This window comes from Leopardus geoffroyi (genome assembly GCF_018350155.1).
Source record: "Leopardus geoffroyi isolate Oge1 chromosome C3 unlocalized genomic scaffold, O.geoffroyi_Oge1_pat1.0 chrC3_random_Un_scaffold_41, whole genome shotgun sequence".
NCBI lineage: Eukaryota > Metazoa > Chordata > Mammalia > Carnivora > Felidae > Leopardus > Leopardus geoffroyi.
In genome coordinates this window covers 59,580-74,144 of record NW_025543556.1, presented here as the reverse complement: position 1 = coordinate 74,144, position 14,565 = coordinate 59,580, and the positions used below count along the sequence as shown (strand labels likewise).

Genomic DNA, 14,565 nt, shown 5'->3' with positions numbered 1-14,565 from the left:
CTTCTCCATATCATACAAGTTGGCTTCAAAAGTTTGTTGTCATTCAAATTACCAATCTACTATTTGTCTCTGATAAATCAACTTAATACTACCTCACTTTGTACAGCTGTATTATTTGAATGATGTAATGTTTATTCCATTAATTATACGCTGAGCTATAAAATATAGCTATGCATATCTTTCTATTTAAGTGAAAGAAGGGGAAACAGGCTACTGTGTGTTCCAAGAATGTAGGTTCTGTGCCAAGAACAGGATTAACACCAGTGTTACACACAAGAACCAGGTCAGAAGAGGATCTCATTGTGAATTGCAAGATGATGGGTTAGCAAGATTGCTTAACAGGAATGAGGAATAGCCCAGAGTTAATCTTTTCCTTCCTAGATGGTGAAAACTATGGATGAGTCTATGCAGTATAATGAGATAATAAAATATAATGAAGTAAACGGTAGTAGACTGAGTCAAGAGATCCTATGGCCAAGATTTGATGGAAATGAAAGTGGGCAGCACTGACTGAGACACTAAAAGTTTGCACAGGCGGGGAAGCTGGGTGGCTCAGTCAGTTGAGCCTCAACCTCTCAGGTCATGATCCCAGGGTCATGGGATCAAGACCCCTGTCAGCCTCCACACTAAGTGTGAAGCCTGCTAAAAATTCTCTCTTCTCTCTCTCTCTCTCTCTCTCTCTCTCTCTCTCTCTTTCTCTCCCTACACAACCCCTCGTCCTGCTTGTGCACGCTCTAAAAAATATATAAATGTAAATAAATAAATAAATAAATAAATAAGTAAAGTCTGAACACACTAAAGAAAGAGCATTTTATCTTTTTGAGCCTGACTTCACATCGAGTCATGGTGTCAGCAAGGCATAGGCTGGCGAAAGGGTCCTTCAAGAAGCAAAAATCTCTATAGGAGCAAAGTTATGTTCTACTACATTGACTTTTTATTATTACATAAGTGACTGGTAATTTGCAAGATAACACGGAAAAAGTTTTCATAAAATTTGATATAGTACTGGCATAAGGACAGACATGTAGATCAAGGTATTAACATTGAGAATCTAAACATAAACTCTCACAATATAGTGAACTGATTTTCCACAAGGGTGCTAGACAATTAAATGGAATAAGACTAGTCTTTGTAACAAACGGTACTGGGACAAATGGATATCCACATGCAAAGCAATAAAATCAAACCTCTACCTCATAGCATATATACAAAATTAACTTAAAATCTAAGAGCTAAAATGATAAAGCTCTTAGAAAAAAGCTTACATGTATATGTTTATGACTGGATTTGACAATGATTTCTTAGACTTGACACCAAAAGACAAAAGCTGATTAAGTTTATTTCATCAAAATTGAAAACTACTATGCTTCAAATATCACTATCAAGAAAGTGAAAAGGCAAGTGACTAAATAGGAGAAAATACCTGAAAATCCCATATCTGCTAAGGGATTTGCATGTAGCACATTTAAATAACTCTTCCAATAATGAAAAGACAATCCAATATAAAAACGGGCAAAAGAATGGATTAGTTCTTTAAAGACGATACAGAAATGGATAATAATCACGTTAAAATGGCGATGTTCGGGGTGCCTGGGTGGCTCAGTCAGTTAAGCTTCTGACTTGGGCTCAGGTCACGATCTCACGGTTCATGGGTTCGAGCCCCACATCGGGCTCTGTGCTGACAGTTGGGAGCCTGGAGCCTGTTTCAGATTCTGTGTCTCCCTCTCTATGACCCTCCCCTGTTCACGCTCTGTCTCCCCTGTCTCAAAAATGAGTAAAACGTTAAAAAAATTAAAAAAATTAAAAAAATTAAAAAAAGAAGATGTGATATATATATATATATATACATATATATATATATATATATATATATATATATATTCCATGGAGTATTACTCGGCAATCAAAAAGAAGGAAATCTTGCCATTTGCAACTACGTGGATGGAACTGGAGAGTATTATGCTAAGTGAAATTAGTCAGAGAAAGACAAAACTCATATGACTTCCCTAGTATGAGGACTTTAAGAGACAAAACAGATGAACCAATAGGAAGGGAAACAATAATAATATAAAAACAGGGAGGAGGACAAACACAGGAGACTCATAAATATGGAGAAAAAACTGAGGATTGCTGGAGGGGTTGTGGGAGGGGGGATGTGCTAAATGGGCAAGGGGCATTAAGGAATCTACTCCTGAAATCATTGCTTCACTAAATGCTTACTAATTGGGATGCGAATTAAAAAAAAATAAAGAGGGGCGCCTGGGTGGCGCAGTCGGTTAAGCACCCGACTTCAGCCAGGTCACGATCTCGCGGTCCGTGAGTTCGAGCCCCGCGTCAGGCTCTGGGCTGATGGCTCAGAGCCTGGAGCCTGTTTCCGATTCTGTGTCTCCCTCTCTCTCTGCCCCTCCCCCGTTCATGCTCTGTCTCTCTCTGTCCCAAAAATAAATAAACGTTGAAAAAAAAAAATAAAGATACAACAAAAAGAGTAACGTCCCCCCCACCCCCCCAAAAAAAATTTTCAACCCAGAAAGCCTCTGGTTGGGGATTAAGGAGAAAAGGACCTTCTAGAGAAGTCAGGGCTATGGACTGAGTTGGCTGAAAGCTATCTAAGTTTTTGTTTCACAGGGAAGACCTTAAAGTGGCAGATAATTTCATGCCATAACCTTAATTCCTTTCTATAGGGATACACAGAAAATCCCTCGTTATTCTTTAATAAGCTTCATCAGTTTCAGATATTCTTACAAATTTTAGTTTTTGAGACTTTAAAGATTTCTTCAGGACACAGTAGCAGGACAAGGCCGAGCACTCTCATTCATAGAAGACTGATCAACAGAGAGTCATGTTACTTGCATGAAAAGTTCCCTATTACTATGTGACTCATTTATAAGACGTCTAGAAAAGAAAATAATTTTCAATGCCTCTTCAGCCACAAAAAGGACCAGTCAACAGAATGTTCTAATTCCCCTGACGGGTATAGCTGTCTAATGAAACTGGCATATATATTATATAGCTTTTGCGACTGACAGAAATGAGTTGGTCAGTGTATCTACCTCATTGCTCCCACTTAGGATTTACAATGAGAATCCTACAAAGGAGGGTGAGAGTTCGAGGACATTAACTGTTCTGCTTGGAAAACAGTTGGGGTTTCACTACATATCAATAAATGAGAATTCTGAATGGCACATTAGTCTTTTCTGAGATTGAATTGTGAAATCTGTGAAAGGCTGATTAACTCAACTGAATGAAAAAAAAATGAGTTTCTGAACTTGCAATGGTAGGAGCACTATGTTACTAGGTAAGGCCCGGACAGAGCAGCCATTTCTCCTTTTTCACTGGCATTTCTTTTCCAACAAAGAGAAAAGTCCATTCCTTTGAGAAGGACGTTTGCATAATGACCTGCTAGTCATTGTTGATGAAAAGAATAAGTTGCAAACTTGTAATTACAAATTACAACAAATCATCATTAAAATAATCCGTTCTCAAACTCTCACTGAAGGGTTGAAACTACAAGAGAAAGTCAGAATTCAAGATGACATCACTCAAAGCGTGCGGAAGTTTGAAACACGCTGAAAAATATTAGCAGGGACTCTCACACATCTGTATGCCAACGTTCACAGCCGCATTATTAACAGTAGCCAAATGGTGGACTAAACCAAACGCTCACTGTGGTATATATAAAATGTTGCTTTTTTAGACTCTCACAATGTTTTTATGAAAATGTCACTATAAACATCATTACTTTATGAGTTCAATCAACTTCATCTCTATCGAAAAATTCCATCGCTAGTAGCAAGTAGGAACAATATCAACCTAATATTTTGATCAGTGAGATTTTCCATATGATCCAAAACATTCTTATGTACTACACCTATTGAAATAAGGATTCCTTTTCAGTAGGACAGACATCAAAGGACTGACTTACCAAACTTGTCCTTAACAAGTTGCTCTGAAGATCTTGAATTTGGGCCACTTGCTGTTTGATGGTTTCTTCTGGCCTGGCATTTTGCACTTCTAGCCTAAAATGCAGATCTTAAGGTAATTATTCTCACACATAAATTTACAAAAATACCATATAATTTCTGACAAATGAGAGGATTACAGAAATTCTTAAAATTGTATCAAGAGGAAGATTTGGCAATTGAGCCATTTTTCTCGTTGTCTTTTGTGGATAGGGTGCAAAATTGAGACATAATGTGCCACAATTCTGCATTTCAAAATAACTCAAAGCTGGAATTTGTATCCAGTTTAACAAGGATATACTGGCATAACGAATACATTTCTCATACTACGTTGCTTATCTGCTTTATAAAAAACAAGCTATTTTCTTTTAGGATTAAATTATACTTTTCCATATGATCTTACGTCTTCTCGGCATATCTTATGGCCTCTGCATGTTGATCCTTTGCTTCTTGCAACTAAAATAAAGAAAAAAATATAATTTTAACTACTGACAATCTAGTAGAACACCATCACCTGTTTCTGTAACTAAATGTTTTTTTTTTTACTTGAGAGAGAGAGAGAGAGAGGGAGAGAGAGAGAGAGAGAAAACACACACAAGTGGGGAATAGAGGCAGAGGTAGAGACAGAGAAAATCGTAGGCAGGCTCCAAGCTCAGGGTGAAGCCTGATGTGGGGCTCGGTCTCATGACTGCTCTCATGATGTGGGGTTTAGGATCATGACCTGAGTGGAAATTAAGGGTCAGGACACTCAACCACCTAGCCGCCCAAGTGCGCCTGTAACTAAAATTTTATTGGACCCAGCCACACTCTCCGCTACATGCTGATTGATGGCTACTTTTAGATCCTAACAATAGAGTTGAGCTGCTACAACAGAGACTATGGCCTACAAAGCTGAAAATGTTTCAATACTCTTCCAGAATAATGTACCAACCTCACTCTGTTACAAAATCAGAACGTTTTTAATTTTTTTAAATTTATATGAGCAGATAAATGTACAAATGTATCTACTGGTGAAATGGAGGAAATATAGGAATTAATCTTATGGCAAACATTTCTGTTTTCATATTACAAACACTGCATCAACTATGATTTTACATATTCACATAGGTGAATGACATTTCTATTCTTGTGATGATAAAACTGAACATGCTGTATTCAGTGACAACAAGATATTTCATGGAAGAGTTTGAGAAGCAGCATCATAGTAGGAGCCGGAAAGCCTGGGTCTGAATTCCCAATTCTGCTTGTTATGAGCTGTATGACCTTGAGCACACTACCTAAACCTTCCATGTCTCAATCTCTGCATCTGTAAAATGAAGTTAATGACAGCACCTACTGGGGCACATGGGTGGCTCAGTCGGTTGAGCATCTGGCCCTTGATTTCGCTTCAGGACATGATCTCAGGGTCATGTGATTGAGCACATCGGGCTCTGCATGGACAGCGAGGAGACTGCTTGGGATTCTCTCTCTCTCTCTCTCTCTCTCTGTCCCTCTCTCTCTCTCCCTATCTGCCCTTCCCACAATCTCGCTCTCTCTCTCAAAATAAAGAACCTTAAAAAAGTGATCTCAAAATAAATAATAATAGTATCTACCCCACTGGGATGTTGGGAAGCTTAAATTAGGAAATAACAGGTGAAAAACTTAGAAGGGTACGTGGCACATAGTCAGCTCTAAGTGTATGCATTTAGCATGTTTACTTTTGCTGTATTTTGCATTCCAATACAATGAGATAGTTAAGGCAGGTGGCATGCCAATACAAGTGGTCCCCTTTACAAATTGTACTGAAGTCATTCTTCATACCACCGCAAGTGGCAGCAAATGGGGAGCATGAGGCCCAGAATCTCTCCTCAGTACTTCACACAACTTTCGCCAATGCCACTAGCAAACAGTACTTTTTTTTCCCCACTTATAATACTTTTAACTAACTCCCTCTCTATACTACTCAGTGGACAATACTCATGGACTACGGTACAAATAGCACCTCTTAGATTGAGTAATAGATGCTTTACATCACCATCAGAGGCAAGGGAAAGCCACTGACATGAATATAATGGAGTCTTGCTACACCAAAGTTCCTCAATCATTTCATGTCCATACTGTTTACATTTGGCTGCTTTAGTGGGTACTCTGATGAGGAGATTAAGGCTTTGTAGTAACAGCATAACAGAAAAGCTGGCCCCAGAGCTTTACAATTGGTAAAGTGCTATAAATCTGTAAATCCTAGCACTGGGTGCATAAGGAAAAAAGATTTCAATTTCTCCTTTTCTAGTAACCATTTGCTTAACTTTTGAAGCTTTGTCCATCTATCACGCTGCTTCTCCCCTTGCAGTGGACTCGAACATTCTTTAATGTATCGTCTCATCCACAGAATCAACTTTTCTTCACTTATTACCTTCTTTTACACTAAAATCTAACTTTCACTCCTATCATTCCACTAAGACATTTTGAGGGTCATCAAGAACCTCTTTTTTAAAAAATTTTATTAAGGTCTCTATCCTGCTTCACTTTTCAGCAGCAGCTGAGAAAAATGACCATGCCCTCCCTCTGCTCTTTTAACCACACCTTTACCTAGGCCCCTTTACCTAGGCCATGTGTACTTTTCGCTCTTCCATCTAGGTGCTCATAGACAACATTCTCAACCACGCACTCAAAAATCATTACTTGACATGGAGTACCTTTGTAGACAGCTAATCGTGTACATTTTATATGGACTCTTTTCAGTGTTACATTGAGTGTGTTTTTCTTATTGAGTCTTAGGGGGCACCCTTACCCTTAGGATGCTGACCAGCATACTTTGACTCACTTTTCTTTATAACACGACATTTATCACAAGGGCTGGATGATCACTGGTTTGCCTTTGTTTCCTTTGGAGTAATTTCTTAGTCCATAGAGATTTCAACTTATGGAAGTCTTCTGAAGTTCCTTTCAGATGTATACTTGACTAAATTGTTAGGAAGGTTAAGTTGGCTAGAGCTACCTCTTCTTCCCAATCCAGATTCTTCACCTCAAAATTGTGTGCATCAAATGTCTTCACCCAGGTAGCCCCTGGTTTGGGGAATCAGGAGATAAGGACCTTCTAGAGAAGTCAGAGCTATGGACTGTGTTGGCTGAAAGATAACTAAGTTTTTGTTTCACAGGGAAGACCTTAAAGTGGCAGAGAATTTCATGCCATAATCTTAATTCCTTTATTTACAGATCTACACTAAATCCCTCGTTATTCTTTAATAAGCTTCATCAGTTTCAGATGTCCTTACAAATTTTAGTTTTTGAGACCTTAATGATTTCTTCAGGACACAGTAGCAGGACAATGCCTCGCACTCTCATTCATAGAAGACTGATCAATAGAGAGTCATGTTACTTGCCTGAAAAGTTCCCTATTACAATGTGACTCATTTATAAGACGTCTAGAAAAGAAAATAATTTTCATTGCATCTTCAGCCACAAAAGGGACCAGTCAACAGTATGTTCTAGTTCCCCTGACGGGTATAGCTGTCTAATGAAACTGGCATGTATATTATATAGCTTTTGTGACTGACAGAAATGAGTTGGTCAGTGTAGACCTCATTGCTCCCACTTAGGATTTACAATGAGAATCCTACAAAGGAGGGTGAGAGTTCGAGGACATTAACTGTTCTACTTGGAAAACAGTTGGGGTTTCAATACATATCAATAAATGAGAATCTTGAATGGCACATTAGTCTTTTCTGAGATTGAATTGTGAAATCTGTGAAAGGCTGATTAACTCAAGTGAGTGGAAAAAGATAATGAGTTTCTGAACTTGCAATGGTAGGAGGACTATGTTACTAGGAAGGCCCTGACAGAGCAGCCATTTCTCCTTTTTCACTGGCATTTCTTTTCCTTTACAAAATCCAACAAAGAGAAAAGTCCATTCCTTTGAGAAGGACGTTTGCATAACGACCTGCTAGTCATTGTTGATGAAAAGAATAAGTTGCAAACTTGTAATTACAAATTACAACAAATCATCATTCAAATAACCCGTTCTCAAACTCCCACTGAAGGATTGAGACTACAAGAGAAAGTCAGAATTCAAGATGACATGATCACTCAAAGCGTGCGGAAGTTTGAAACACGCTGAAAGGCAGACGGAGGGAAGATGGCGGCGTAGGAGGACGCTGGGCTCACCGCGCGTCCTGCGGATCAATTAGATTCCACCTACACCTGCCTAAATAACCCAGAAAACCGCCAGAGGATTAGCATAACGGAGTTGCCGGAGCCAAGCGCAGACGAGAGGCCCACGGAAGAGGGTAGGAAGGGCGACGAGGCGGTGCATGCTCCACGGACTGGCGGGAGGGAGCCGGGGCGGAGGGGCGGCTCGCTGGCCAAGCAGAGCCCCGGAGTCTGGCTTGCAAAAGCGGAGGGGCCTGACGGACTGTGTTCCGACAGCAAGCGCGACTTAGTGTCTGGGAGGTCATAAGTTAACAGCTCTGCTCGGAAAGCGGAAAGGCTGGAGGACAAAGGGAGGGAGAGCTGCTGAGCCCCCGGACGACAGAGCTCAGTTTGGTGGGGAACAAAGGCGCTCGCCAGCGCCATCTCCCCCGCCCATCCCCCAGCCAAAATCCCAAAGAGAACCAGTTCTTGCCAGGGAACTTGCTCACTCCGCGCAAACACCCAACTCTGTGCTTCTGCAAAGCCAAACCTCTAGCAGCGGATCTGACTCCCTCCCGCTGCCACAGGGCCCCTCCTGAAGTGGATCACCTAAGGAGAAGCGAGCTAAGCCTGCCCCTCCTGCCCCTGTGCACCTTGCCTACCCACCCCAGCTAATACGCCAGATCCCCAGCATCACAAGCCTGGCAGTGTGCAAGTAGCCCAGACGGGCAACGCCACCCCACAGTGAATCCCGCCCCTAGGAGAGGGGAAGAGAAGGCACACACCAGTCTGACTGTGGCCGCAGCGGTGGGCTGGGGGCAGACATCAGGCCGGACTGCAGCCCCGCCCACCAACTCCAGTTATACACCACAGCACAGGGGAAGTGCCCTGCAGGTCCTCACCACGCCAGGGACTATCCAAAATGACCAAGCGGAAGAATTCCTCTCAGAAGAATCTCCAGGAAATAACAACAGCTAATGAGCTGATCAAAAAGGATTTAAATAATATAACAGAAAGTGAATTTAGAATAATAGTCATAAAATTAATCGCTGGGCTTGAAAACAGTATAGAGGACAGCAGAGAATCCCTTGCTACAGAGATCAAGGGACTAAGGAACAGTCACGAGGAGCTGAAAAACGCTTTAAATGAAATGCAAAACAAAATGGAAACCACCACAGCTCGGATTGAAGAGGCAGAGGAGAGAATAGGTGAACTAGAAGATAAAGTTATGGAAAAAGAGGAAGCTGAGAGAAAGAGAGATAAAAAAATCCAGGAGTATGAGGGGAAAATTAGAGAACTAAGTGATACACTAAAAAGAAATAATATACGCATAATTGGTATCCCAGAGGAGGAAGAGAGAGGGAAAGGTGCTGAAGGGGTACTTGAAGAAATAATAGCTGAGAACTTCCCTGAACTGGGGAAGGAAAAAGGCATTGAAATCCAAGAGGCACAGAGAACTCCATTCAGACGGAACTTGAATCGATCTTCTGCACGACATATCATAGTGAAACTGGCAAAATACAAGGATAAAGACAAAATTCTGAAAGCAGCAAGGGGTAAACGTGCCCTCACATATAAAGGGAGACCTATAAGACTCGTGACTGATCTCTCTTTTGAAACTTGGCAGGCCAGAAAGAATTGGCACGAGATTTTCAGTGTGCTAGACAGAAAAAAATATGCAGCCGAGAATCCTTTATCCAGCAAGTCTGTCATTTAGAATAGAAGGAGAGATAAAGGTCTTCCCAAACAAACAAAAACTGAAGGAATTTGTCACCACTAAACCAGCCCTACAAGAGATCCTAAGGGGGACCCTGTGAGACAAAATACCAGAGACATCACTACAAGCATAAAACATACAGACATCACAATGACTCTAAACCCGTATCTCTCTATAATAACAGTGAATGTAAATGGATTAAATGCGCCAACCAAAAGACATAGGGTATCAGAATGGATAAAAAAACAAGACCCATCTATTTGCTGTCTACAAGAGACTCATTTTAGACCTGAGGACACCTTTAGATTGAGAGTGAGGGGATGGAGAACTATTTATCATGCTACTGGAAGCCAAAGAAAGCTGGAGTAGCCATACTTCTATCAGACAAACTAGACTTTAAATTAAAGGCTGTAACAAGAGATGAAGAAGGACATTATATAATAGTTACAGGGTCTATCCATCAGGAAGAGCTAACAATTATAAATGTCTATGCGCTGAATACCGGAGCCCCCAAATATATAAAACAACTACTCATAAACATAAGCAACCTTATTGATAAGAATGTGGTAATTGCAGGGGACTTTAACACCCCACTTACAGAAAGGGATAGATCATCTAGACACACGATCAATAAAGAAACAAGGGCCCTGAATGAGACATTGGATCAGATGGACTTGACAGATATATTTAGAACTCTGCATCCCAAAGCAACAGAATATACTTTCTTCTCGAGTGCACATGGAACATTCTCCAAGATAGATCATATACTGGGTCACAAAAAAGCCCTCCCTAAGTTTACCAGAATTGAAATTATACCAGGCATACTTTCAGACCACAATGCTATGAAGCTTGAAATCAACCACAGAAAACAGTCTGGAAAACCTCCAAAAGCATGGAGGTTAAAGAACACCCTACTAACGAATGAGTGGGTCAACCAGGCAATTAGAGAAGAAATTAAAAAATATATGGAAACAAACGAAAATGAAAATACAACAATCCAAACGCTTTGGGACGCAGCGAAGGCAGTCCTGATAGGAAAATACATTGCAATCCAGGCCTATCTCAAGAAACAAGAAAAATCCCAAATACAAAATCTAACAGCACACCTAAAGGAAATAGAAGCAGAACAGCAAAGACACCCCAAACCCAGCAGAAGAAGAGAAATAATAAAGATCAGAGCAGAAATAAACAATATAGAGTCTAAAAAAACTGTAGAGCAGATCAACGAAACCAAGAGTTGGTTTTTTGAAAAAATAAACAAAATTGACAAACCTCTAGCCAGGCTTCTCAAAAAGAAAAGGGAGATGACCCAAATAGATAAAATCATGAATGAAAATGGAATTATTACAACCAATCCCTCAGAGATACAAACAATTATCAGGGAATACTATGAAAAATTATATGCCAACAAATTGGACAACCTGGAAGAAATGGACAAATTCCTGAACACCCACACTCTTCCAAAACTCAATCAGGAGGAAATAGAAAGCTTGAACAGACCCATAACCAGAGAAGAAATTGAATCGGTTATCAAAAACCTCCCAACAAATAAGAGTCCAGGACCAGATGGCTTCCCAGGGGAGTTCTACCAGACGTTTAAAGCAGAGATAATACCTATCCTTCTCAAGCTATTCCAAGAAATAGAAGGGGAAGGAAAACTTCCAGACTCATTCTATGAAGCCAGTATTACTTTGATTCCTAAACCAGACAGAGACCCAGTAAAAAAAGAGAACTACCGGCCAATATCCCTGATGAATATGGATGCAAAAATTCTCAATAAGATACTAGCAAATCGAATTCAACGGCATATAAAAAGAATTATTCACCATGATCAAGTGGGATTCATTCCTGGGATGCAGGGCTGGTTCAACATTCGCAAATCAATCAACGTGATACATCACAGTAACAAAAAAAAAGAGAAGAACCATATGATCCTGTCAATCGATGCAGAAAAGGCCTTTGACAAAATCCAGCACCCTTTCTTAATAAAAACCCTTGAGAAAGTCGGGATAGAAGGAACATACTTAAAGATCATAAAAGCCATTTATGAAAAGCCCACAGCTAACATTATCCTCAACAGGGAAAAACTGAGAGCTTTTTCCCTGAGATCAGGAACACGACAGGGATGCCCACTCTCACCGCTGTTGTTTAACATAGTGCTGGAAGTTCTAGCATCAGCAATCAAACAACAAAAGGAAATCAAAGGCATCAAAATTGGCAAAGATGAAGTCAAGCTTTCGCTCTTTGCAGATGACATGATATTATACATGGAAAATCCGATAGACTCCACCAAAAGTCTGCTAGAATTGATACAGGAATTCAGCAAAGTCGCAGGATACAAAATCAATGTACAGAAATCAGTTGCATTCTTATACACTAACAATGAAGCAACAGAAAGACAAATAAAGAAACTGATCCCATTCACAATTGCACCAAGAAGCATAAAATACCTAGGAATAAATCTAACCAAAGATGTAAAGGATCTGTATGCTGAAAACTATAGAAAGCTCATGAAGGTAATTGAAGAAGATTTAAATAAATGGAAAGACATTCCCTGCTCATGGATTGGAAAAATAAATATTGTCAAAATGTCAATACTACCCAAAGCTATCTACACATTCAATGCAATCCCAATCAAAATTGCACCAGCATTCTTCTCGAAACTAGAACAAGCAATCCTAAAATTCATATGGAACCACAAAAGGCCCCGAATAGCCAAAGGAATTTTGAAGAAGAAGACCAAAGCAGGAGGCATCACAATCCCAGACTTTAGCCTCTACTACAAAGCTGTCATCATCAAGACAGCATGGTATTGGCACAAAAACAGACACATAGACCAATGGAATAGAATAGAAACCCCAGAACTAGACCCACAAACGTATGGCCTACTCATCTTTGACAAAGCAGGAAAGAACATCCAATGGAAAAAAGACAGCCTCTTTAACAAATGGTGCTGGGAGAACTGGACAGCAACATGCAGAAGGTTGAAACTAGACCACTTTCTCACACCATTCACAAAAATAAACTCAAAATGGATAAAGGACCTGAATGTGAGACAGGAAACCATCAAAACCTTAGAGGAGAAAGCAGGAAAAGACCTCTCTGACCTCAGCCGTAGCAATCTCTTACTCGACACATCCCCAAAGGCAAGGGAATTAAAAGCAAACGTGAATTACTGGGACCTTATGAAGATAAAAAGCTTCTGCACAGCAAAGGAAACAACCAACAAAACTAAAAGGCAACCAACGGAATGGGAAAAGATATTTGCAAATGACATATCGGACAAAGGGCTAGTATCCAGAATCTATAAAGAGCTCACCAAACTCCACACCCGAAAAACAAATAACCCAGTGAAGAAATGGGCAGAAAACATGAATAGACACTTCTCTAAAGAAGACATCCGGATGGCCAACAGGCACATGAAAAGATGTTCAACGTTGCTCCTTATCAGGGAAATACAAATCAAAACCACACTCAGGTATCACCTCACGCCAGTCAGAGTGGCCAAAATGAACAAATCAGGAGACTATAGATGCTGGCGAGGATGTGGAGAAACGGGAACCCTCTTGCACTGTTGGTGGGAATGCAAATTGGTGCAGCCGCTCTGGAAAGCAGTGTGGAGGTTCCTCAGAAAATTTAAAATAGACCTACCCTATGACCCAGCAATAGCACTGCTAGGAATTTATCCAAGGGATACAGGAGTACTGAAGCATAGGGGCACTTGTACCCCAATGTTCATAGCAGCACTCTCAACAATAGCCAAATTATGGAAAGAGCCTAAATGTCCATCAACTGATGAATGGATAAAGAAATTGTGGTTTATATACACAATGAAATACTACGTGGCAATGAGAAAAAATGAAATATGGCCTTTTGTAGCAACGTGGATGGAACTGGAGAGTGTGATGCTAAGTGAAATAAGCCATACAGAGAAAGACAGATACCATATGGTTTCACTCTTATGTGGATCCTGAGAAACGTAACAGGAACCCATGGGGGAGGGGGAGGAAAAAAGAAAAAAGAAAAAAAAAAGAGGTTAGAGTGGGAGAGAGCCAAAGCATAAGAGACTGTTAAAAACTGAGAACAAACTGAGGGTTGTTGGGGGGTGGGAGGGAGGAGAGGGTGGGTGATGGGTATTGAGGAGGGCACCTTTTGGGATGAGCACTGGGTGTTTTATGGAAACCAATTTGACAATAAATTTCATATATTATAAAAAAAAAAAAAACATTTGAGCACCAGTACAATAATACAGTGTATAAATAAAAAGATTTAAGTTAAAAAAAAAAAAAAAAGAAACACGCTGAAAAATATTAGCAGGGACTCTCACACATCTGTATGCCAACGTTCACGGCCGCATTATTAACAGTAGCCAAATGGTGGACTAAACCAAACGCTCACTGTGGTATATATAAAAATGTTGCTTTTTTAGACACTCACAATGTTTTTATGAAAATCTCACTATAAAGGTCATTATGAGTTCAATCAACTTCATCTCTATCGAAGAATTCCATCGCTAATAGCAAATAGCAACAATATCAACCAAATATTTGGATCAGTGGGCCTTTCCATGTGATCCAAAACATTCTTATGTACCAGTACTAGTGAAATACGGATTCCTTTTCAGTAGGACAGACATTTAGAGACGGACTTACGAAACTTGTCTTTAACAAGTTGCTCTGAAGATCTTGAATTTGGGCCGCTTGATGTTTGATGGTTTCTTCCTGTCTGGCATTTTGCAATTCTAGCCTAAAATGCAGATCTTAAGATAATTATTCTCACACA

At 40.1% G+C, this 14,565-nt stretch overlaps 1 protein-coding gene across 1 annotated transcript in view; it reads right to left on the bottom strand.

Annotated features, from left to right (window-relative positions):
* The window catches only part of LOC123595661 (ankyrin repeat domain-containing protein 26-like), an 81,327-nt gene that overhangs the window by 19,974 nt on the left and 46,788 nt on the right, over positions 1-14,565 (bottom strand). The window contains exons 13-15 of the mRNA XM_045473344.1: positions 14,436-14,529; positions 4,363-4,415; positions 3,923-4,016 (exon numbers count right to left, since the gene is read on the bottom strand). Coding sequence (XP_045329300.1) covers positions 3,923-4,016; positions 4,363-4,415; positions 14,436-14,529 — 241 coding nt within the window. The remainder of the gene's footprint in view (positions 1-3,922; positions 4,017-4,362; positions 4,416-14,435; positions 14,530-14,565) is intronic.